The 27,055-nt window shown below is 39.3% G+C and overlaps 1 protein-coding gene across 1 annotated transcript in view; it reads right to left on the minus strand.

The window, feature by feature from the left end:
- CDK6 (cyclin dependent kinase 6) overlaps nucleotides 1-27,055 on the minus strand; it is a 215,071-nt gene that overhangs the window by 38,397 nt on the left and 149,619 nt on the right. The window contains exon 4 of the mRNA XM_056118320.1: nucleotides 16,065-16,174. Coding sequence (XP_055974295.1) covers nucleotides 16,065-16,174 — 110 coding nt within the window. The remainder of the gene's footprint in view (nucleotides 1-16,064; nucleotides 16,175-27,055) is intronic.

Genomic DNA, 27,055 nt, shown 5'->3' on the forward strand with positions numbered 1-27,055 from the left:
CCTCCCATTGTAATCCAAATAAACTCTCTATTTTGAGGTTCTTAATTTAACCTCTAGTTGAAATATTTCATTTGCTGTTATAATTAAAAAATTTTTAGTATTAGGATTTGAACTCATGGATGAGTTAAGATACCACTTTCAGTGAAAATTTCTGGATCAGGCTGAAAAATAACAGTGAATGTTAATAACCCTGATCCAGAAATAACAAGATTAACAAAACACAACAAAAGATATATGCTAATTTCCTAGTTTTACTTAGTTTTCAAAAGTCTTTAGGTCCAGAAAATGGAATAAAATATCGGTAATCACTTATGAATTAATGGAAGATCCTTGATATGAGAGCGCAGTGATCTACTCCACTTCAGTAACTGTTCAAATGGCACTTGGATATAACAACTGTTAGAACATAGAAAGTCTTCTGGTGACAGTGTAAGTGGCTCCCAGGGAGCCCTTAGGTATTCCTGGGAGAGACAGAACTGTCCAGGGAGCTTTTGCCTGTGGAAGTATCTTCTTTCACCACAGGGTATGGAAGTATGTCAACATTTTTGAGAATAGGTAAGGGATGTCGTAATATTAGCAACATTAAGACATCCAATAACATGAATGAGTTAGCACTCTCACTTCTAAGTCCACACATGGCACAAATACTTTCCTTTAGCAGCACCTTCTATAAACTGAGACGTATTATTATCTATTAAGCAATTCCACCAATGTTACAATGATTAATTTTCTATATTAATATGGATGATCTTTAGAGAAATCCAAATGTTTGAGAAAGTGAAAAAAAAAAAGACAAATACAACATCAGAGGAAGCAAATTACCCACCTGAAAATTTAACATAATTTAAACTTTGCATCACTTCCTCCATTCTTCTAACTGTAATTTTGCTCTTTGTGCCTCATATGGCGTCTATAATTTGGTACTCTATTTTACGTCTTTATAATTGTTTCTGATCCCATTCATCTCCCTTTCCATTTCATCTTTAGTTTTACACTTTGACCTACTCTTTTTTTTAAAAGGTCTTTACAGATCATTTCTTCCTAGTTATAGGTGGGCTAAAATGAAACACAATTTTAGTCATATTTAATTAGACTTTTAAATCTTATGGTATATTCTGCCTGAAGCCTTTTTAGGGGAATTTCTGAAGTCCAATTACAGGGTTATTCTCATAATAAGACTATTAATTCATAATGAAATTATTTGCTTTTAAGCTTCATCCAGATGGTGTTGTGAAAAAATATACTAACCCAACCACATTCCTATAGGGTCATTAGTATGGCCAGTACAAACAAGTGCCTCGTGCTGAAGCCACGTGTTCTCCTCAGAATCTCTGTGAAGAACTGGGTATTGGGCCTGGTGTCTCTCAGGAACTACTCTTCAACAGGTCTTTCACACTGACCTCCTATTTGTGGTGTGCCAAACTAGATGTTCCTGTATTCAGTTCAATTATACCCAAGTGGTATTATTAAACAAATAAACAGAGGAACCGAATCTTTGTTTTTCTGACAACATTTGAAGACAAGTAACCCAAGTACAAAGTTTTGGGTCACAGAATTTCCCCCCCAGAGCTATAGATTTGTATCTATTCTTTATTTTGTTTTAATTTTTTTTAAGCTTTTGGCTAAATAAAAGCCTGAGGTCAGTCTTATTTTCTTTCTTTACTGCATAGCTCTCAGAGAAATCTATTTGATTCTTTGGAGGTTAACTTCTGGCTTACGTCAGTCCTGAAGGTCACCCTTATTTGGATCACCATTTATGAGTCAACAAACATCATATATAAGGCATGTGTCTCTATCCCTTAAGCTAGTTTCTTACCCCTCTAGTGTTCTTTTGAGCTTATTTTTTAAAAAATCAACACAATTTTAAAGAAATTTTAATAGTGTTAAAATTTATGATAATGAAATACAAAATTATTTTTTTGAAATACAAAATTAATAACCCTCCACCAAAGTGCCCAAGACCTTCCACTACTATCCTAACGTCTCTTCTAGTTCCGACTTCTTCCTCTCTCCCCCCTCCCACATTATGTTAATTTTAAAGCTTTCCTATTGGTTTTGTTGATCATTTGCAAACATCATTTGAAATAAAGAAGTATATATGAATATGTATCTGAAATATATCTGATATGTATTATAGGCTTGGGGATAATTTTACTTGCTGTATTCAGTAATATTTTTTCAAAAGTTCAAACTCTTTTTCCTTGGGGGTAAGAAAAAGGGTACAGCAGGTAAGACACTTGCCTTGTATGTGGCCAACCTGGGTTTGGTCACTCCTAAGCTCCATGAGGAGTGACCAGCATACAAACAAAACAAACAAACAAAAATATTAGGACAAAGTTATTTTTCCTTTTTGCTTGTTTCAAAACGGGCAAATCTACTCAAAAAACAAAAACAAAAAAGCAAACCAATTTGTAGTTGATACAATGTAGACAGACATTCCTTTGAATTCATTTTGTAAAATCTTTGAATAGCTTTTAAATCAATGCAAATATCTGGCATGTTTCATCAATGATTTTGTTCATGTCTCTTTGTCTTCACATACTAAATATCCTTTCCCTTTCCCTGGTCTCTTTACATACGTTTTTCTGGTATCTGTTATTTCACCTGAGAAAGAGATATTATACTGATGACAGAGACTAAACACAGTCAAGATATTAACATGAACAGCTGCCCATTTTTTTGAAAATGACATGAACGAAACGAGATCTATATAATTATTTCAAGTGCATATAACAAGGCTGAATGACTAAACATGGATTTTAAAATCTAGTTCTGGCTAAGTAGGAATTTTTCAAATAATTAAAAAAAATTTATTTCCAGTATTAAAATTTGAATGTTGGATGACTTTTTTTTTAAGCAGGAAATTGAGTTTCGGCAGTAAGCATCATTAAAAACTAAAAACAAACAAAACAGCATGTATATGTGTATATATATATTTTTTCTTGTTTAAAAATATTTTTAAAAAGAACTTTGGGTCACACCAGGTACTGCACGGGGGCTTATTTTAGCTCTATACTTGATGGTTGCTCTTAGCAGCTCTTTCTGGCTACACAATCATTATTTTAAATGACTTTTCATTAAGGTCTCACAGAGGCCATATAACAGGAAGCTATTAATAGGTTAAAATGGAAATTTAAAGGTGCCAATTTAGAGGAAAAAGTCTAAGTATTATGTTCTATTGGGGCATGAGTGGTGGTGGTGGTGGTGGTGGTGGTGGCGGCGGCTTGGGCCCTACCCATTGGTACTTAGGGGTCATTCCTGGCTCCATGCTTAGGAACGACTTGATAATTCTTGGGACTGGGCATTAGAACTGGGGTCTGCTGCATGTAAGACAAGTGCCTTAACCCCTTACTGTTTCTCTAGCCCCTGCTATTTTTTTACTAGGCTGTACACTGCTTAACTGAATGCCTCTGAAACTGAAATTAATGCATGATGATACTTGGAGCATTCAATACAGTTCTGATCAGCAAATAAAGAAACAGCAATTGGCTATTACTTCTGAATATTGAAATACTAGGATGTCCAATTATTACCAATTAAGCAGCTGGGCGACATAATACAAAAAAATATAGCAGGCATGCTCTTCATGTCTGACTTGCAAAGTTTTGGATCTTCTCCCAGGTTTTGGACTGAGACAGTCCAGCAAACTCTTTTTTTTTTAGTTTTATTGAATCACCGTGAGACAGTTATAAGCTTTCATGTCTGGGTTACAATCACACAATGATCAAACACCTATCTCTCCACCAGTGCACATTCCTCACTACCAGTATCCCTGGTACACCCCCTTTTCCCACCCTCCCTCTGCCTCCATGGCAGACATGATTCCCCATAATCATTCTCTACTTTTGGGAATTATGATTTGCAATACAAATACTGAGAGGTTATCATGTTTGGTCCTTTATCTACTTTCTGCACACATCTCCCATCCTGACTAATTCCTCCAGCCATCTTTTTCTTGGTGATCCCTTCTCCATTCCAGCTGCCTTCTCCCCTTTGCTCATGAGGCAAGATTCCAGCTATGGAGCAATCTATCTGTCCCGTGTATCTACTATCCTTAGGTGTCAGCCTCATGTAATGTTTTATACTCTACAAAAGAGTGCAGTCCTTCTATGTCTGTCCCTCTCTTTCTGACTCATTTCACTTAGCATGATACTCTCCATGTCTATACATTTATAAGCAAAGTTCATGACTTCATCTCTCCTGACAGCTGCATAGTATTCTATTGTGTAGATGTACCAAAGTTTCTCTAACTAGTCATCTGTTGTAGGGCACTTGAGTTGTTTCCAGATTTTGGCTATTGTGAACAGTGCTGCAATGAACATATAGGTACAGATGTCATTTCTACTGTGCTTTTTTGCATCCTCGGGATATATTCCCAGAAGTGGTATTGAGGGGTCATATGGAAGCTCAATTTCTAGTTTTTGAAGGACTATCCATATTGTTTTCCAGAAAGTTGTCCAGCAAACTCTTAACTGTGTCAGTGATAAGTGAAGAGTTGGTAGTGTCCAATTCAGCTCAGAAAAATATTTAATTTCTCCTGGAAACCTGCCATATTGAATAGTCCCCTGCAGTAGTTCAATTTGCAAGAGAATACAGCCCACAAATATGCAGCTGTCTCTGTCATTGTTTTCTTTATTTTAAGAGTTAGGGAGCAGGAGCAGTACTACAACAGAAAGGGTGCCTACCTTGCATGCACCTTACCTAAGTTTGATCACTAACACTCCCTATGGACCTCTGAACATTCTAGGAGTATGTAGGCCCTGAACACCAGCTTGTGTGGTCCCAAGAAATTCATACCAAAAAAAAATTACCAAAATGTTTGTAAGGGAAAAAAAATCCAAAAAGGCATTTAGCAGAATTCTGATTTTATAAAAGCATGTGTTCACATGCATGTACGTACATACACACATACACACACCCCCTTATCATAGCCCACACGTCTTAAACCTGTCTCTGAGGAGATCTGAATCACTGTAAATTTAATTTAGCCAGCAAAACCATAGGACGAAGTCAGCAAATGAATACTGCCTTGCACTATCAGGGAAGTGTACCTTTCCTGACATAGCAGGAGACCTTTCAGACACTCTGTATTTCCCAAGGTTAAAGGGAGGGGCGAGAGCCAGACACTGGGTGTAGATTATAGCAGAAGTATGGAGGGAGGGAAGAGAAAAGAAGGAGGGAAAAGAATATATATTTTTTATTTTTATTTATTTATTTTTTATTTAATCATTTTTTTATTAGTGAAATACCATGAGGTACATTTATAGACTTATAAATTTTTGTGCTTGGGTTTCAGTTATACAATGATCAAGTACCCATCCCTCCACCAGTGCCCATCCTCCCCCCCCACGGGTCCTAGCATCCCTCCCACCCCCCATCCCCTCCCGTCCCACCCTGCCGCTGTGGTAGGGCATTCCCCCTTGTTCTCTCTCTCTCTTCTAAAGAGCAGGATAGACACAGAAAGATTGCATTCATCTGGGAAACATAAAGCAACAAAACGGGAGACTAACACCCAGGAATGGCTGAGATTAGTACCAGGAATTTTGCTCCATGACTTGAAGGCCAGCCACATGTGCTAGGTGAAAAGGAAGCTCAGATAGAGAAGAGAGCACCAAATAAAGGGTGTTGTGAAGACCCTCCCAGGGTGGGAGAGACATGCTAAAAGTAGTCTATAGACCAAACGTGATTGCCACTCAATGCCTCTCTGGCAAAACACAGTACCCAAAAGGAGGGAAAAGAATATTAAGTCGTATCCATGGCTTTAAACAAAAAGTCCAGGGGGCAGGAGCAATAGCACAACGGGTAGGGCGTTTGCCTTGCACGCGCCCAAACTGGGTTCGATTCCCAGCATCCCATATGGCCCCCTGAGCACCGCCCGGAGTAATTCCTGAATGCAGAGCCAGGAGTAACCCTTGTGTATCGCCAGGTGTGACCCAAAAAGAAAAAAAAAGTTCAGTGCTTCTCAGTTAAGCCCAATAGGGATTTCATCAGTCACAAATCCCTCCCATCAGGGCAGCCCAAACAGGGAGGCAGAAACTCAGTGTCACAGAGCGTCAATCACAAGAATGATCACTTTAGGACAAGATCAGAATGAGCCTTGGGTCACATCTTATGATTATGCTACAGTAGTAGTCTACCCGAAATAACCTTGTCTGGTTGACTATACTTATTATCTTATCTAGTAAATGTTATAAAACAACATGTATGATGTTGTTACATCATGCTTTGAAGGAATTACCCAGACCATACTCAACACAGATCAGAGGCCTACACTGCAAAAAATAGCTGGCATAGGCCTAGGAACTTTGCTGGGCATGTTCATGAGAGCCAGAAGACAATGGTAAGTTTGCCACCACTGAAGATCAGAAGGATCAATATATGTCATAAAACATAAAATGGGTGGCTTCTTACCCAAGTAAAATATTTTTTTATTGAATCAGTGGCTGGAAGACGTGCCCAGGAAGACCTGTGACTTTGAGGCCAAGGTCAAACAGAGCCTATGAAGTCTTATTCCTTTCCTAATTGAAGGAAGGGGCTATTGCCTGACTTCCAGAGTTATTCCAATGAGGAGACCCAAAAGGCAAAACCTGAAGTCAAGATAAAAAGAAGTCTGGCTACTATAAAGGAAGAGCACCCCTGCACCACATCCTGCCGAGAAGATCAGAACTTGATATATATTATTCCTCAGGACGATGTACTGTAAAACTGTAGTTTCTGTCTGTCATGCATGAGAAAACTAGTCTGAAAAAAAATCCTTTGACTTTACCTTACAAATTTTTTAACTGAAAAAATGAGGTTTATTCCTTCCCCATCGCTACCCAAAAGATGAAAAGGAAACCCACAGTAAATTTTAAAGTTGAAAGAAGTCTCTTGCGCTTCAAATCAAGTTTATCAACAACATTACCAAAAATACCATATTCACTCACATTTTTTCTTGATATTATTTCTAAATAAAGGTAGAAGAGGAAGCCAAAGTTCACATTAACAGTCATTGTTTTGTTTTACTCATAAAAAGTTTTCTTGTCTTTGTGAACCTCAATAATACACCCCATCTTAAGCTTAAAGCTTATTTCAATAGAGTTTGGAGGGAAATTTGGTTTTGTGAACAGAACTTTAGCTACTTAACTGTTTTTTTGTGTCTGGAATTTACTATATAGTTAGACAAACATTCCACAAAATAAACACCTGGATTTTACTGCAAGGCTGCTTGTAATAAGATCAAACCTTAACAACCCCATGTGTCCATCAAAAGAAAACATTTTGAATGATATATCCAACTAATATTTAGTATTAATTATTTACAAAGGTAAATTATGAAATAAAAATTATTTAGTAGTTTAAGAATGAGTTAGGTTGCCATGAACACACTTTAATAAGATTAAGTGAATGAATGCATAGAAGAATACAATACATAGTGTGAGGCACTTCTATGAGACATTTAGAGATGGAGTTGTGTGCCTATGTATATATGTATTTATTAAACATTTCTGAATTTGCAATAAAAAAGCTGGAAGTATATTCATGGGATTATCTTTGGGAAGTAGATTTTGGATAGGAAGTACAAAAAAGACAATATTTGGTTTTTGTATTCGTGTACAATTTGGCATTTTGCAATCAGCCTATTTTACTTTCTGGTTAAAATTTTTAAAAAAATGGGGGGGGGGGAAGAGGCACAAAGCAGCCTTCAGATCTCTTTACCTGCTCCTTCCCTCAACAATCCTTGTTTCTGAAACTGATATGCTGGGCGCAAGATCACAGAAACTGAGGTTCCCAGGTACAAGCGTTTTTTTTTTTTCAAAAGAAGAGCTAGAGCTGAAGAATAAATTATTCTAGTAGATTGGCACCTCAGCACCCTATTTCAGGAGATGAAAGCCAGGCGGCTGCACCAATCTCAGTTTGACTGGCATTACAGTCAAGAATGCCAGCTTCGACAGCCTTACCCAAACTAGATGTCGATAACATAGGAGACAAGAAGCTAGAAATCAATGAAGCTCAGCCAGAAGGACAGTGACTTGTTTTTCTCTCTTCTTCCACTATCTGGTAGTTGATCTTTGGTTTGACAAGTCTGATCTGTGCTATCTGGCGACTGAGCCCTTGAAACATGACTAGTCTGACTGGCGATGTGTGGAGAGCATAAAATCCACACTGGAGTTAGAAACTGAGTAGAAAAAAATTAAATACAAAATACCTCATTCTTTCACACTTTAAAAATTCATGGGGGCTGGAGCTAAAGCACAGCGGGTAGGGCATTAGCCTTGCACATGACTGACCAGGGTTCGATTCCCAGCACTCCATATGTTTCCACGAGCACCACCAGGAGTAATTCCTGAGTACATGAGCCAAGAATAACCCCTCTGTATCGCTGGGTGTGACCCAAAAAGAAAAAAAATTCAATATATGTTAAGCTGATAAAAATATCACAGAATTTTACCTGTTTGGGAATGTGGCTACAAAATAATTGAAAATTACACCATGGTATATTTATCTACTGTATAGTACAGTTTTAGACCTTTATAAATATTCCTCATGGCATAAGGATGCAAGCACACAAGCTCAGGCACACCCGATGCCAGGTCAGCCGCGTATAAGGCAAACTCCCTATCTGCTGTACTACTGCTCCAGCCCCTTACTTTGAAGGAATTATGAAAGAAGCAAGAAATATCAAATAATGAAATGCCTAGACATTTAGAAGTTACAAAATCCTTATGCACTGAACAAATCAAGCTTAAGAGTCAAATATATAATGACGTTTTCAATCTCTTTAAATCCCATGATATAGATAGTAAAACTTTGTATTAGTTTTGTATTGTAATTTAGGTACCGTGGTTATTTTAGTGTCAAGACTTATGGTTTTGGTCGACGAAATTACTGCATCATCACCTCCAATGAAGTGCCCAAGGACCTTCACCACTGTCCTTGTGCCTCCTCTAGCGTAACTCTTCCTGCCACCCATCAAGTCCCCTCACTAATAAGAAATCTCCACTTGTAGACATAAAAAGACTGCATTCATTTGTGGAATATAAAATTATATATGAATATAATATGAGATTGATATCCAAGGACAGTAGACACAAGAGCCAGGAATATTGCCCCACAGCTGGAAGCCTGTCTCATGAACTGGGGGAGAAGGCAATTGGAATAGAGAAGAGATCACTAAGACAACGATGGTTGGAGGAATCATTCGGGATGGGAGATGTGTGCTGAAAGATAAAGGACCAAACGTGATAACCTCTCAGTAGCTGTATTGCAAACCGTAATGCCCAGAAGTAGAGAGAGAGTATGGGGAAAATTGTCTGCCATGGAGGTAGGGGGAGGGTTGGAAAGGGGTTTATACTGGGGACATAGTGGTAGGGAATATGCACTGGTGGAGGGATGCGTATTTGATCACTGTATGATTGAAACTCAAACATGAAAGCTTTATAACTGTACCTCACAGTGATTCCATTTATAAAAAAAAAGGAAAAAAGAAATATCCACTTGAAGTCGAAGTCCAAGGCTCTGTTTCACTTAATATACCATCTAATCCCTTGTTTTGTTTCCCTGTATACTAGATGAATGAGATCATATGGTACTTGTTCTTCTCCCTCTGACGTGGTTCCTTTAACATACTGTCTAGCTCTACCCAAGTTGCAGCAAATTTCAAAATCTCATCTTTTCTTTTAGTACTATATTCCGTTGTGCATACATATCACAACTTTACTATTCATTCATCTGTGATTGGAAATTTGGGTTGGTTTTATATCCCGGCTATGTATTTAGTACTAATATGAATATAGGTGTGCATATATATTTTATAATTTTGGGAGACACACTGTTCTTTTAAAAAGTTTGTTCAGGAATTGAAGGCATAATGTCTGTGGTCATAACAGAGTGGGACATAAATGGTGTAATGGGGATATTTCCCATGACAGACAGCTGAGAACCAGCAGCTGGAGAGGTCTGAAGAGGAGAATCAGAAGGGGCAGAAGGATGGATGGAGGGAGGGCACACTTAGAAGCATACTAGAATCAAAAGCATAGGTTGGGGAAATCATCTCGTTAAAAGGAGATTATAACCTTCTGAGAAATGAGAAATAAGAGAAGGTGAAGACAAGAGGCTCTTGAGTTGGAAGAAGTGCATAGAGGTGCTCACTTTGGATAATCTTGTCCACCCCAAATTATCAGTGATGAGGCTGAATGCTGGACTGAAAATAGACTGGGTCTTAAGAATACTGGGGGAAGGAAGGAGTGAAAATTGTTTCAGTGTTTGAGCCCAAGGGAAGGGGCAGGAAGAAAGGAGGAGAGGTGGGCATTTTGCCCACCAAAAGCTCAGATGACAAGTGCTAAATAAGCGTGTGTACTTTGGTTGTCCTTGTTTCTATCTATAGTCATAGATTTCAAGGCACATTTGGATGGTGACGTCCAGGAAAGGGCTATGACCTACAAAAGTGAGTAACCTCAATTCATCAGAAGCTCATGAGTAGCGGCTGGTCAGGATGGTGTGAGCTTGGAGTTATTCTATCAATTAGAACCCTGGTTAATGTCTCCTTTTCTGGGAAAGGCACACTCATCAGTAACAGTTTTTTCTTATTGATAGCAGCTCTAGGCTGTAAAGAGTCACTGGTTCTGAATGTGGCAGGTGATGCAGTTATGACTGGGGAAGAAGGAAGTACAAGGGGCAGTTGAGTGGCCTGGACAGAATAATGCCCTCAAGCAGTTGATGGCCAATTCCCAATTCCCTTCTCAGGGCGATAGATCCCAGCCACAGACAGGCCAAGTTTGAGTTTTTCTTGAAGAGAACACAGCAAGATCAAGTTTAAGGAAGGACACATTCTTGTCACGGACAGGAATTTCAACAGGCTGAAAGAAGAGGACGACCCGAAGCTCAGAGTCAGACAAATGGGCAGCAGGGTGCTCAAGATGTTCAGAATGAGGAGTAGGAACATGGAAGACGTCAATGAAGACATGATGGAAGAACACTAAATGGTCAAACTTAGTTTGATGGGAAGAGCACAGACAGGTGGCCGTAGAATGGGGCTGGTGCGCATTCAAACAAATCAATGAATAATGGGAGGACAGTGCTACGGTGCTTTATTTAACCAAAACCACCTTTTCTCCCTGGGTGCTATCTTGGGTTTTTTTTCCCTGCTCAAGAAAATGCATTGGTAGAATTCTTTCCACTTGGTTGGTTCTTTTTTTTGGGGGGGGGGGTGGTGGTGGAGGGGGAGTAGAGAATTAAAAAGAAAAGAACTAGGAAAATACACAGAAAGAGAAAAAGAGTCTGCAGGTGAAACCAAGTGTGCTCTAGAACACATACATTCTAACCGGAGGTAATGGGTTTTCTTTGATAGGCTGGGGCTGGCCTTCTGGTATCTTGGTGTTTAGACAACTGGTGAAGGAGCTTATTTCCCTAATGTCACTGAAGGGACAGTCTGAAATGCGGAGAACTCAACACAGTTACTAACGGGAAAATTGTAAGGCACTTGGTGACATTTTAGAGATATTTGCTTACAGACCACTCAGCCACAAAGGAGAGTTTCACTGTCAGTTTCTCAGCTACTGGTGTTTAATTCATAGAAATAAATGACGACAAGAACAGAGAGGCCACCATACATCGGGTAATGGAACCATGAAGCCTTGTTTGTTCCCTCCTAACAGTGACTCTGTTTGTTATAGTCTTCCTGGTGGCATTTGGCATTTCTTAGCCGGGGATCAGTAGAGTTGGTAACTCAACTTCTAAGAATTGCTATCTGTTTACCACAATCTCCATATTCAAAGAATTAGTAGCATGTTTTATTTCCCAAGTGTGTACTTTTTATTACTTTGCTGTAATCTGGAAACCCCATAACTTCTAACTGTAGACAATAGCTCTAACCAGGATAACCGACAGATTCTCAGAGAGCTAACACTTTTGAATTTATCTTGCAATGGAGCTAAAAATCAATCTCTCATGTCCATCCTTTCATCTGTCCATCTGATCTGAATAAAATCCATCTCATGCCTTCCTTCAAGCTAGTTGTCTACTGAGCAAATTCATAGCCATGTTTTTTAATATTAGAACATGACTAAATGTAAGTAAAGATAAATTGCACAAAGGCAAAGAGTGAAAGGAAGATTTAAAAAATATCAAGTTCTTATCCATTTTGTAGAATGAATCTTTGGTTAGTGTGGACAACTATTAAACACAGACAATACTGACATATGGCATTACACTCTTTGGCTCTTTGTCAACCATCTGCTCCCTAATACTTTTGAGTTCATGTTTCCCAGGTATTCAATTTTAGACTCGAAGGCATTTCTTTAGTATCCACAGACAACAGGCCACCTTCACAAATAGGAGACTAAAAATCAAAGCTATTAAATGTGGTTTGCTTTTTTTTTAGTGTGGGAGTTGTGGTGGTATTTGGGTGATACTGGAGGGGCAGAGAGGTTATTCTGTCCCCCTTACTTGGGGGATGACCCTTGTGGTGTTCAGAGGACCTACTGATGCCAGGGATTGAACCTAGATTTCCTGCATGCAAGGCATATGGCTCCAGTCTATTGAGCTTTCTTTCCAGCCCCAAACAGGAGGAAACTTCCTAGTCTTGTTTAATTTTCTTTTCTCTTCTTAAGTTTTGGTGATTCCAGGATTCAAACCCAGCATCTCACACATGCAAGGCAACCAATAATGCATGCAATGACTCTCTCTCTCCACCAGAATTTAGGTTGCATGGAAAAACCACTCAGTAAGTCTTTTGTAGGCTGAATGAAGCACTTGTAATTGGTGAAATATATTATTGTGCAGTAGTTAAACAGCTACCTCATTCTTTTTTGCGATTTGTATAGATTTTTTTGTTTAGAAAGAGACTAAAGAGAGTAAAATAGGGTATTTTAGGACAGTACAAATAGTAAGTCAATAAGAGGACAATTGTATTACAATTATGACAAAAGCCACGAAGGTGTCAAAAGAGATGGCAATCAGTTTGAAATGATGATGGAGAGTTGCTTGCAGAATCCATGACTTGTGAATTCTCGGCTGCTACAGGTGGGGCAACACTGAACCAGGAGTCCAGTTGGAATCAGGTCAAGTAAGAGGCTGGATATTTGGCATCAGTAAAAAAGCATGCACATTGAGATATCGGGGTGTTATCACAGGAAATACCAAACGTGAACTCAACAGGAACAAGGGTCATATCCCATGGCCATATTCAAGGTCAGTTGTAAACCAACAGGCAGGAACGACCTAGGACACAGTGCACTTGCTCCAGAAAGGATGTGTGGCTGGGCCAAATTCATTCTTCCCCTTAAAGTAATATATGCTCTGATTCTAATACTGCTTCCTCCCCTAGGGATCTTTTTCAATCTACAATCTCTCTGTAAGGTTCCGAGAGGGGGAATTTTATTCTGTGCACACTTGAATAGCTCGCGAGTTTCTCCTTGATATCTCATTTACCCCCAGCAAGTTGAAGCAAAACTATTGCTGCTATTTTCTAAAAAACTATTCTCTAAGCTGCCAGTTTCTGAATCTCCTCCCTTGTAGAGGTAATGTAGGGATGAACAGATGGATATTCCTGTTATCTTGGATTGAAACAGAAAACAGCTTCCCCATAGGAAAAAATGTGGTAAACAGAAAATATATTTTGATGAATCCAAAAACTGACTTGTATCTGGTATAGTTGGGATTCAAATGATCAATTTTACTACAGCCATGGTGATGCTCAGGGATCACTCCTGGAAAGCTTTGGGGCGACCATATGGGGTACTGCAGAGCAAGTGCTCTATCCTTTGTACTATCACTCCTGCTGCAGGAAAATGTTTTAAATATATAAAACAAAAATTTGGGTTGCAATTACTCCATAGATGATGACTCCCTGTTCTTAAATATAGAGTCAATTCCTCAGAAAGGAATGCTTAACATTGTGAATTTGATCATTCACATTGCACATTGTTTGATCATTCACTTAACCTATTTCTGAAAAATATTGGATATATAATCAATTATGGCAAGATATCTAAGTCTCATACTACTGAAAAATAATGAGTTCCTTTTTACCCTCTTAACAAAAGGATTCCATATATATATATATATATATATATATATATTTGCTTTTTGGGTCATAACTGGCGATGCACAGGGGTTACTATGGGCTCATGCACTCAGAATTACTCCTGGCGGTGCTCGGGGGACCATATGGAATGCTGGGAATCGAATCGGGGTTGGCTGCATGCAAGGCAAACGCCCTACCCGCTGTGCTATTGCTCCAGCCCCCAAAAGGATTCCATCTTTACATTTGAGACAATTCTAGACATACAAATGGGATATCAGTATTTCTCTGATAAAGTCTCAGCTGCACTTACCTATTCCTGGGATGACCTAAGGAAAACTAACCTAGCTCCCATCTTCCAATCCTGACAGGAAATTATTCCACACTTAGAATTACATGAGGCACTTTCAAAAACAAGATGTCTGGACTCAGTCCAGTAATGAATCAGAAACTCAAGTTGTCTTTTTAAGCTTGCTCATCTCTAACGATCTTGTTTACCCAGAGGTCCTTCCACTTGGATGGTTTGTTAAAACACAGGTTTCTGGGCCCAGCACAGGAGCTTCTGACCGAGGCTGCGCTGGAAATTTGCATGGTGCCATTGGGTACTGCTACAGCGGGTCCAACACTACACTTTCAAAACCATGTATTTAACTTCTTTGGTTTAAATGGGAGATAAATTCAGATTTTTTTCTTCCCTTGTTGGTAAGAAAACAACACTGGAGTAGAATGCCACACTCTCTTGGGTTTCTGCCCCTGTATTTTTTAGCTGCTAATGTTAGACAAAGATATTTTCAACTGCATCTCTGTTATATTTCTTTGTGAGGAATAAAAAGGTAATTAAGAAGGACCAGGTCTGGTCCTGTAGATGGCACATAGTAGGCCTATATTAAGACATCTCCGTATTTCAGCTTGTTGCCATGATCCCTCCTATGAGTTATTGGTGAATCTACTGAGTTCCAGAAATAAGCCCCATAATTTCTGGCATGCACAAAACTTCATTTAGTTAAGACCAACAAATAGACCCACAATGGCTGAGCACTTCTTTTCCTTGTGTGCTATGAGGCAGCAACATTTTGAACATAACATGTCCAATGGGAATATACTCAGCTTCCCAACTCACATTTTCCCATGGAAATAAAAATAGAAAACAAAGAAAGATTAGATTATAATTAGTTTCTCTGTTTAATTTGACCAGGCTGAATTTAGTACCTGGGTATGGGTTATTTTCCTGGCAGATCTTTATTACATTGTTTGGCTATTTCTTGTGACCTGAAAATCAAACAAATGAATCACAGACTGTCAAGACTTAGAGGGGCCCTGGAGTTCATTGAATCCATCCACCCACTCGAAGAATGCTGCTAAAAATACTTCCAATATGTCAGATGTGGTCCACTCTCTTCTCGGACACCCAAGGCAAACGCACTGTTTTCCCAACCCCAATCAGATAGCCGACTCGCTTCTAGATTCCTTCCCTACTTGTGAGCAAAGATCTTTATTTATTTCATTTCTACGTCCTTGGTCCTAGTTCTGCTCTCTACAGTGCCCAAATATGTCTTTATCTCTCCTCCACATGACAGCATTTAAAGTATCCTGAAATAGCACCAACATCTTCCTTGCCTTTTTTTTCTCTAAACATTCTGGGTTTGTTCCCCTCCTCTCCCACTAGTCTCCCCATCAAAAATTTCAGATCCCTAACCACAATGGTCCTCCTCCTGTGGACAAAGTTTGCCTTGAGGTAAATGCCATATGATATGCTGCATGTTCATTAATGTCATATCATTCCCAATAACAAGAATATAAATAGCAGAAAACAGGAGAGTTCCTTTCCAGAGTTTCCAAGAGCTGGAAGGTACAAAACTATGCTGCAGGAACTGAGACAGCAGTTGCAGAACAGGCTGGAAATAGCAAAATTCATCTGCATTGGATGAATTTGACTCTCACAGCCCTCCTTGAAACAGAAACGTCATGCTACGGCTTGAATTTCCAAAGAACCTCCGTCCAAACACACCCTCTTCAAGGCTCTTTCCAAGGAAGATCAAACAAAAGAAAAGGTATTTCTTACTTTCTACGAAACATTTCTGCAAATATGCAGCCAACACTCCAGAGATCCACTGGGGTGGCATAGCTGGACTGAAGCAAGACTTCTGGAGCTCTGTACCACAGCGTGACGACCTGCAATGCAAACAGAGGCCAGTGTTATTGAGGAAGTCTGATATGTGTTGGTTTGGGAAGAATGTCTACTATCACATGAAGATGCCGAACAGAAGCTATAAGCAATGAGGAATTATCACCTACAGGCCAGGAAATGATGTCATACCCACAACTGATGATTCCACCTTTGATTTGTTGAGTCTTACTAGGATGGTAAAATAACTATGAACAAGAAGACAAGACTTAAAAAATATTTGAAAAGTAGGGATTAGTAATGATTAAAGCTCAGTTAGCAATTTAGTGTTACTGGGGATTCAGAAGATAATTCCAGCTGCAGGATGAAGAACTAAAGTTGGTGCTATAGTGCACCAAGACAAATCAAAACTGCTCTTATGAGTGAGACCATGGGGAAGCAAAAATAAAGTCCCCAATCGGGGAGGAGGGGGGAGAAAGTAGTCCCAAAAGAAAACATGCCAACACAGAATGTATAACTCAACTATTTATTTCATATGCAAAAAATTCACCCAGAGGAAAGATTCCAAATGGAAAGAACCCCATTTAATACACAGTAGTATATAATAATGATGAAACAAACACAACTGTAATTATTTTTGCCAAGTTGAGAGGTGAGGAAAACGTATCATTAAGGCCTCAGGTTTCTAAGAGACTATAGGGGTTCAAGGGCTTCTTTTTTGTGTGTGTGGGGAGGAGGAAGCAGATAGTCTATGGGTGCCTGAAAATAAGGTAATATTCTTTTGTTGATGTCTAGCTAAATCTCCTCAAATTCTGCTTTATGTACTTCGATGTTTAAGTATTTCATGCATTGAGATGGTGGTAGCAAATCTACAACTATCTCTGACATTAATTTCCTTCTCTCTTTCTTTGTACACATTCATTTTCTCCCAATCAAGGGACAGATGAAGTCTAACTTGCCTTCCATGCACGGAATTGTGTTCACTTCAGTGACCTGTTTGATCAATAAATATGGGGGACATGATGACTGGGACTGTATATCAATTTCTATGAGAAACTTGGCTGCTGAGGCAAAAATTGGAATGCTTCCTTGTCAAATCCTTCCTCTTAGAATTCAGCTGCCTTGCAATGAGAGGTCCATGAAGATTTTCCAGTCCAGCCCCAGCAAAGTGAGCTAGCTTAGAAACACAAGGTCAATTTGGTGCTCGGAGGACAGCAAGCTCTAGCACATCACAAGAAGCCAAACTGTCTTGCTGAGCGCAGTCAATACACAGGCTTGTTGGTAAAGAAAACAACTGCTGTTTTGACTTTTGAGGCACAGCAGTATCTAACTGAAACAGCATTTACTTTAGATGCTTTGTCTTAAAGTCACACAAGGAGCCAAATTTTATTTAAGGATTATCTGATTATCAGGTTAATGTCTAGCAGAGAGATGAAGTGATGTAACTGAAATTTTTTGTTTTGTTTTGGGGCCACAACCTGGTGATGCTCAGGGGATCATATCTGGGTTGGCCACATGCAAGGCAAATGCCCTTACCTGCTGTACTATTACTCCCACCCTATAACTGGAATTTTTTTTTTAGAAAAAGAAACAAACAAACAAATACCAAAACCCTGACCATCATCTAAAATCAATGTATTTCCCCCAGAATTGTCTGCTCAGGCACTTTCATACACCTACATTCTAGTCACTTATGAGGCCACACTATTGGCTCTCCACCTGGGCTCTGCTTCAGAATATTAGTGAGATCTTGAGAGAAAAACATAAGATAACTTTATCTTGTCCCAACTGAGTGAGAGCACCATGGACATACGGACACCCTGGTGTTCCTTTACTTAAAAAAAAAAGGTAAGTGTGTATATAATTAGACAATAGAACATATTGATATATTTAGAAATTTCCCTTCTATTCCTTTTAAATTTCAGTTATCAGGGTTGGAGCGATAGCACAGTGGGTAGGGCGTTTGCCTAGTACGTGGCCGACCCAGGTTTGATTCCTCCACCCCTCTTGGAGAGCCAGCAAGCTACCCGTGACATATTCGATATGCCAAACAAAGTAACAAGTGTCACAATGGAGACGTTACTGGGCCCGCTCAAGCAAATCAATGAACAATGGGAGGACAGTGACAGTGACAGTGACTCAAAATGGCTAACAAACTTTAATTAAAAATAATTTTTTTTGGTTTTGGGTTACACCGCATGGTGCTCAGAGCTGAGTCTTAGCTCTGTGCTGAGGGAAAACTCCTGTTGGCTTGGGGGACCGTATGAAACAGCAGGGATAGAACTTGGGTCAGCTGCATGCAAGGCAAGTGTCCTAACTGCTGTATTATCATTCTTGCCCCAATATTGAAGTTTAATTAATTTTTCTGAAGCCTTCTTGTTCCAGAGTGGGTCATGACTCCTTGATGAGATACTATGAACAGCAATTTGGTTTGTCCAGGACTGTGGCCATTGCTAAGAACCAGAAGGCCGTGGGTGAGGGCTCCAGCAGTAGAGGCCTGAGGTAGACTGGGCAGTGCAGGGGCAGCCCTCATGTGAGAATGAGACATGCAATGTTTCCAGAGGATGAAATCAAATTGGATTCCGGAGATGATAATGAAGAACAAAATCACCAAGCAGATGCTCCTGTACCAGTGAGATACGGAGTCAGTGGAGGATGGGCAGTCTTCCTCCAGCACCACTGACTTGTGTCTGAGGACCAGCGGGAGCCAGAGAGTGGCAGAGACCTGTTTTGCTGCTATTTCTGCCTGTACTTCATTTGTTCTGATCTAATAACAAAAGTCAGAATCTGACAACAAAACAAAACAGACAAAAAATCCACAGGCAGCAATGCTCATGGTTAGTCCTGGATCTGCACTCAGGAATCACTTTTGGTGGGCTTGAGGGACCATACGGGATGCTGGAGATTGAACCCAGGGATTGAACCTGAGTCAATAATGTGCAATCACCCTGCCTTCTGTCCTACCGCTCTAGCATCCTGATCAAATGCTTAAACAAATGTCTATTAATAATGGCCATACAATTCTACTTTATTCAACTAACAATATTATTACATTATTTGGGCTAGAGCGATAGCACAGTGGGTAGGGCATTTGCCTTGCAAGCAGCCAACATGGCCGACCCGAGTTCGATTCCTCCATCCCTCTTGGAGAGCCGGCAAGCTACCAAGAGTATCTCGCCCGCGGGGCAAAGCCTGGCAAGCTCCCCGTGACGTATTCGATATGCCAAACACAGTAACAACAAGTCTCAAAATGACGTTACTGGGCCTGCTGGAGCAAATCAATGAACAATGGGAGGACAGTGACAGTGATTACATTATTTGTTTTCCTGTACCATTCTTGTCTTTTTAGAATAAATAATGCCTAATCATGATGTGTTATTCTTTTGTCAGACTTGGATTCTAATTTTGTCATATTTATTTAAGACAATAATATATATTCATAAGGGAAACTGACTATAGTTTCTTTTCTGTGTTCATTTTTCCTGTGACAGGAAATGTTAGGGATATGTAAACTTTCCATCCTTTTGGAATTATTATAAACAACATAAAAAAATCAATTCCTTGAAGGAAATCACTTGTAAAACCAACTGGATTTGGACCTTTAACAATCTTTTAAATTTCTTCCTGGTAATTAGTATGTTCAGGTTTCTGAACCATATTTAGCAATGTTGAACAATTTCTCTATGAAAATGCTTAAGCCTTCATTTAAAAATAGTTTGGTTTGAATTTGTAACAGTACTTTTTATAACATAGTATTTCTTATAATTATTATAATCTCATCATTTCACTGGTTTTCTGAGAAAGGGGGAAAATCCAGTTTGTCTTTCCTCCATTTTACATATGTATTTGTGGTAGGGGAACTCAAACATTGCTCAGGAGGTCTGGGGATCCCTCCTGGGGACTCTCAGTTAACTGGAAGATGGTTCAGTGTGTGTATAAAAGGATGTGATGATGTTTGTGCCTTGCTGTGCCAGTGTCATCCTCGATGGCCCAGGTAGGGGCCAGGGCTTTTCTGAGGCCAGCTCGATATCTCCTGTTAAGCCTTAGACCTGCACTTTAATCTCTTTACTATTTCTCTTGACCAATATTATACACATTTTTGTGTTCTATTTGATCAGGTTTGTTAGGAGTTAGTATCATTTATTTATTTATTTTTAAAAAAGGCAAAATTTTATTTCCATTTCAGGAGGATCATTGTTTTACTGATAAATGTTGCTATCTTTTGAGTGGAAAGCCTAATTCATGTTCTACTAAGAACTCTTTGAGTTCTTGAGAAACCTAAGATAAATGCGCCTTTTCAAAAAGGTATATTAAAAAAAGGTATAACAGGAAAATAACAGTATAAAACTCAACGAAATAAACTCATCACCAAGAAAACTCAATTTAGCTAGATTATCATTCATATTTGAAGGAACGATACACAGATTCATGAACAGGCAACAGCTTAGGGAGTTCATAGCCTTGAATTTTATACTTTCACAATAAGCATTAAAATTCTTTGAAGGACTTGACAAACTTCCCAGCATGTGGCATCGGGTATGGCACTCACTGATGGTGCTTATGGTTGCCCTCTACTAGATTAAGAAAGATATGTTTAAATATGAGACCGACACACAAGGACTTAGACATAATGGACAGGAATATTGCTTCACAGTTGGAAGCCTGTCTCATGAGGAGGGGAGAAGACAGCTGGAATAGAGAAGGGATCACTAAGTCAATGATGGAGAATTAGTTCGGGATGGGAGATGTGTGCTGAAAGTAGATAAAGAACTAAACGTGATAGCCTCTCGGTATCTATATTGCAAATCATAATGCCCCAAAGTAGAGAAAATATGGGGGAAACTGTCTGCCACAGAGGCACGGGGAGGGTAGAAAGAGGGGGTGGTAATACTGGGGACATTGGTGGTGGAGAATGTGCACTGGTGGAAGGATGGGTGTTAGATCATTGTGTGACTTTTACTCAAACATGAAAGTTTTGTAACTGTATCTCATGGTGATTCAATAAAATGATATTATAATAAAATAAAAAATAAAAACAAAAAGCAAAAAGGGAAGATGTTTATAATCCTAGCTTGCTAAGGGATTTTACACATTTTCAATAATGAATTAACATCTCATTTATATTGAATGTTCTAGGTCATTTGTTTTTTACATCCATAGAGATTTTTATTGCCATCTAGTATTAACATAGACAGTGAGCAGTAGTCATAATATTTTCTAATATAAAACCAATATTCTCGTTCTTAGAATAAGACACTATACTTTCATAAGTATATTTAGATTTTCCTCTTTAAATTTTCTAAATTCTCTTTACTCTTACTAAATTCTCCATTTGTAGGCTTTATCTGTTCCATGTAAGCTCCAAATTATATTAGCAAGGAATTAAAAACAAAGTTTTGTTAATGATATGATTACCACAATGTGACCCAAGTTACTGTTACTGTGTCTGGCATATCGAATACTCTCGGTAGCTTGCTGGGCTCTCTGAGAGGGGCGGAGGAATCGAACTCGGGTCGGCCATGTTGGCCGCTTGTAAGGCGAACGTCCTACCCGCGGTGCTATCGCTCCAGCCCTGCTATCGCTCCAGCCCGTGACCCAAGTAAAAAGTAAAATTTGATACAATATATTTTAGATGCTAGAGCTGGAAAACTTATTTAATTAAATGAGAATACAGTAGATTATGTAATATTAAATTACTTAAATTTATTTACATAGGTGAAAAATCATATGGCAACCAATCATCATGAATTAACCTTTTTTTTTCCTTTTTGGATTACTCCTGGTTCTGCACTCAGGAATCACTCCTGGTGGTGCGGAGGGGACCGTATGGGATGCTGGGAACCGAACCCGGGTCAGCTGTGTGCAAGACAAACACTCTACCTGCTGTGCTATTGCTCCAGCTCCACAAATTAACTTTTATTGATTTATTTTCTGGTAATTCATTTGCCATTTGTGGGAGCAAGCAACAAGAAGTAAATCTGTTGTTTAACATTAGGGCTGAAGACAAAGGACATCATGCAGGAGCCTTGCCTTGCAGGCAGGACCCTTGCCTTGCAGGTATGACTGATCTACGTTCTTTTGATCCCTGGCACTCCATATGGTCCCCTGAGCACGGCCAGGAGCTGTCCCTGAATGCAGAGTTAGGAGTAAGCCCTGAGTACCACTGGGTGTGAACCTCCTCACCCTTCCCCGCAAAAAAAAAAAAAAAACCCAAACCAACCCTCGAGAATACTGAATAATTTAAAAGGCAATATATGAAATGATATATTGCTCGAGTGGGCCCTGTAATGTCTCCATTTTGAGACTTCTTGTTACTGTGTTTGGCATATCAAATATGTCACAAGGAGCTTGCCAGGCTTTGCCCCGCAGGCGAGATACTCTCGGTAGCTTGCTGGGATCTCGAGAGGGGTGGAGGAATCGAATCCGGCTCTGCTGGGCTGGCTGTGCAAAAGGCAAACGCCCTACCGCTGTGCGCTGTATCTTACAAGGCAAAAACTGAGTGGATGGTGAGACAGACCATGACTAGGAAATAGCCATACTATAATGAGAACTGCCTTTCCTGGATAATACAAAATTTTAAGAAGATTTAATGATTAGGAGGAGGAATTTACTTTTGACAATAAGGTGCCCTTGGCAGAATGCTTACCAGTCAAAAATAGTTTGAGAACTAAGATGAGGAGGATTTGCTCTGTTACCAAAACATACTCTAAGGTACAGCAAAGAAAGTAGTAGATGCTAACAGATTAAACAAAGAATAAAGACTAGAAAGAAACAGATATATTTATGGGGTTTAAAATTTTTGAAAGTGGTTGAACTTCATCTTATTAAAAAATAAATATGAAATTCAATATGTAACAGTAAGACAAATAGGTATCCATTTGGAAAAAAGTCAGTTTGATCCCCACTTTATATCATTTATAAGAAGAAATCATTAGGGGCTGGAGAGATCATATATTGGGTAGGGTGCTTGCCTTGCACATGTTCAGAGCCATGAGTAAGCCCTGAACAGTCAGTAATTTTTGCAATAGATATCTATTTATCGAGTAGTTGCTCCCTAGCTTATGAAATTTTTTTCTCATATCAAGAGCACGTCCCTAGTTTTAAACATATGTGGATGTTCTACACTTTGACAGAAACCTTCAACCTTCACTTTAAGTGACTGTAATTTTAAATACTCTCAAAGATGAAACTTTATATAATTTCATAGAATTTAAAGTACTTAAGTTTCAAGTTTTTGAGAACAAATGGTAAGAATTTCTCCTGAGAGTGAAATAAAATTGTTGGTGTAGGAATTATACTTTGGTGCCTCTAAAAGCTGAAAAACTGTCTAGCTTAAAACCAGTTTTTTTTCATGTAAGCATATTTATTAATTTATTTGTAGTTTCATAAAAATGGGTAAAATCAATAACACTATTTTAAGGTTTTGGTTTAAGAAGCAAGTGAAGTTCTTCATTATGTTATTAGCTAATTCCTACTCCAAAGATCTCTATTTATCTCTAAAATTCTAAATATTCTTAAAAACAAAAAATGTTTTATGGTTTAAAAATTAAAAATATGGTTTAAAGATTAAAAAGTTTTTAATGATAACTATGAAGCCGTCTACTGAGCAAAGAAAACAATAGGAACTATGGACAGAGTTTGGTGGCTGGAGCCACCTGGAACCAAAGAACCAAAGCAAATATGATGTTTATTACAATCATTACATGTATTAACAGTCTCTAGAGGTGCTGAATGGACTTGGCAACAGGAGGGGGAGCGGAAGATGCGGGGGGAGGGGAATTCAAGGATATTTACACAAGTGGATGTATCTGTTTAAACTCCTTTGATCTCTATTCACAATTTCTTGAACCAGTTCAATAACAGTATTAAGATAAAGGAGAGCCAAGGCCAACTCTGACTCAAAATACATGTCAGAGTAAACTGCTCTTATTTAATATTTAACAGTCTTTATTCATGCATCCTTTCACCTAGATCCTGAGAAAACTTTGTAGATGTTATCTTTCTATTCATTCTTATTCTATGACTATGTAGTCAAAGAAGGAAAGCATGTTATGAGAACTGTTGATATTAAACATCTTCCTATTTGCCTTATGGATGGTTTCTGTCCTGGTAGATGGTATCTGCCATGTGTTTCTAGCTTCTTTTTGGATTTGGCCAATGGGGAGCCTTCACAGGAGTTCAGGATGAAGAGGGAGGCAGTTTCCTAACCCCTCCACCTCTCCTGGCAAGTCTGACAAGAGTTGTCTGTGCTACTATCACATGCCTTATACTACATAACGGCTTCCATCTTCCTTCAGGCAACAACTGATGCAACTAACACTCCAATTATAGCATTATCCACTGAACTTTCCCTAAACCCAAGCTGTTAAGGGTGTCTCTGTAAACACACCTTTCAATGACCTCATTTTGAGGGTATCAACCATTTCCTGCTGGGACCCTGATGGTGTATCCATTTACAAATATGGACACTTGGCATAGAAGGCAACTTCTCTAAGTGTGGATGATCTGATCTGTAAGATGACTCTGTTAGCACTCTGAGTCCCTAAATGATGTAGCAAAGGTAATGAAGGTTTTCTTTTTTTTTAAAAAAAAACACACATTATATACAGTTAGATAGTGAACTGACTGGAGAGCTCTGTCTCTGGACATTCTTGCTGTCCTTTCACTTAGGAATTGTCTATGGAATGTATTAGTGGTGGCATTCTCCTTCTGGGGCCTGCTTCAACATGTCCCAAAAATGTAAAAGTCAAGATAAGTATTTCTGAGGAATGTTGGTTCAATTTCCTAAAATAATTCAAGATTCTTTATATTGTCAAGGCCAGGGTTTTCTAACCTATACTTTAAACTGTTTATTTGCAACATACCAATATAAAAATCTTCAGCATATTTTTTAACCCCCAGAATTCTAGACTGCAAAGTAAAAATGAAAACTAGTGGTACTTGTGCTGATTTTTTTTAGTAAGGGTCTCAAAATACAATTTGTTAAAATTCTATATTTATCGATTTACTCGAGCGGGCCCAGTAACGTCTCCATTGGAGACTTTGTTGTTACTGTGTCTGGCATATCCAATACTCTCGGTAGCTTGCCGGGCTCTCCGAGAGGGGTGGAGGAATCGAATATATTCAGAATATCACAAATAGAATTCTAATTTTAATAAGCATAGTCTTGTCATTATTAGGCCATATAAATGAAAACTAGTAAGCACTGAAAACCAATGAAAATTATCCTATAAAATACTCTGCAACAAAGAATGGCACCATCTCAAATGGTGTAATTTATAATAGACAAATTCTATTAGCTAAAGCTGAAAAGATGTTTTTATACATGGTAGAAACTGACAGCAGCCTGTAAAAAGGCGCAATTCTTTGCCTGGAGCACACAACCAATATCCATCCTGATCCTTGTGCTGTTGCAGTCACACAAGCAGGACAACAGTCTGTCCCTCCCCAGGATGGATGGCTATTCTGCTCACAGGAGGATAATGATTCCCATTTAGACATGCTCATTTCCAGCCACCTGACCTTTCTTTTTGTGATCCTCGCTGTGGGATGGTCTTTTCTGGAGTCTCTGCAGGTCTGAAACCTCAGATCACTTCCTCCAACATCACCCAGCAGGAGATAATTGGTCCCTCCTGGGTTTCCACTTTTGGAGCACTTAACCCTTTTGGGTGTGTTTGGTGGTTGTGAGCTGCAGATATGCACCACAGGGGATTCCTAGAGGCAATGGTGAAAGGGAACAGAAGAAAAACCCTTCGGACTAGAGAATAAGAATGTGAGGCTAACTCAGTAGTAATGGAGCACCTCTTCGACTAACAGCATTACTTAAAAAAAAAAGAAAAGAAAAAAAGAAAAAGAAACCAAGCCTGGGGAAGGAGGCGTGGTTAAATCTGACTCACTGCAGAGGATGTGTAAGAAAACACAAGAGCTACGCACAGAGACAATAAACTGAGATAGATGTTTCCTCCAAGTAGAGACAAAGAGAATCTCTGGGGAAGAGGCACATAGTCAACAGCGGTTGGTCCTGCAGTGAGATAGCTGAGAGAGCTAAGTGTCCAAGAGGGGATGATAATGACCCCTGAAAAGGCTGCAGGCCCAGGTATTCATCCTTCTGTGACACCAGAGACACTTATTGCTTCTAACACCTCTCTCTCATTTTGTTACCATGTAAGTAGGTATATCTAAGAAAAGATTAATGATAGGGATCAAGACTTTAAAAATCCATGGGGGCTTCAATGCATTTTTGAGAGAGTCTCTCTATGAGATTTACTACATTAGTCGGTCTGAGGTGCTCAAGAGTTAGGAAAGTAGCAAGTAGCTGAGGGACTCTGAGTGTGTGTTCTGGGTAGTGCTTTAAGTGCAGAAAGCTAGAATCCTACTGTTCTTCCCAGCTTTTCAGTAATTTCAATGGAGGGGAGTGGTAGAAGGTTTTTCTTCTGCTAGTCCCTCTGAAGGACTGTATTCTCTGAGTTACATTCTCAGGCAGCTGCTTTTCGTAAGATGTACAAACCCTGGGGAAACATCACACATGGATGCCCCTAAGTCTCTTCTGCATCTGAAACTCTGTGGAGGCTCCGAGCTACACACTGCACTGCTTTCTGGAGATGCGCACACAGAGTTCACATGAGAACTTCAATTGCAATGTGTATGCCCTATCTCTCTTCTTCTAAAGCTTGCTTCCTCTCTGATCCTCCCTATCTTCGCAAGCAAAACCACTGTCTGCCCAGGTTCCCTACTCATCTCCATGATCAAGTCCCCAAAGCATGGCAGTTCTTTCCAATGCCTCCTTTCTCAACTGCTCCCAAAGCTGTGCTCACCACACACCTGCTCAAAACTTTCTGGAGCATTTAGATCAGGTTCAAGCCCAGTTGACACACAATACCCTCAAGGCTGGCTCCCTCCCACCTCCTAACTTCCTGGCCCCATCCTCC

The sequence above is a fragment of the Sorex fumeus genome, unplaced genomic scaffold (assembly GCF_029834395.1).
Source record: "Sorex fumeus unplaced genomic scaffold, SorFum_2.1 ptg000037l, whole genome shotgun sequence".
Taxonomy (NCBI): Eukaryota; Metazoa; Chordata; class Mammalia; order Eulipotyphla; family Soricidae; genus Sorex; species Sorex fumeus.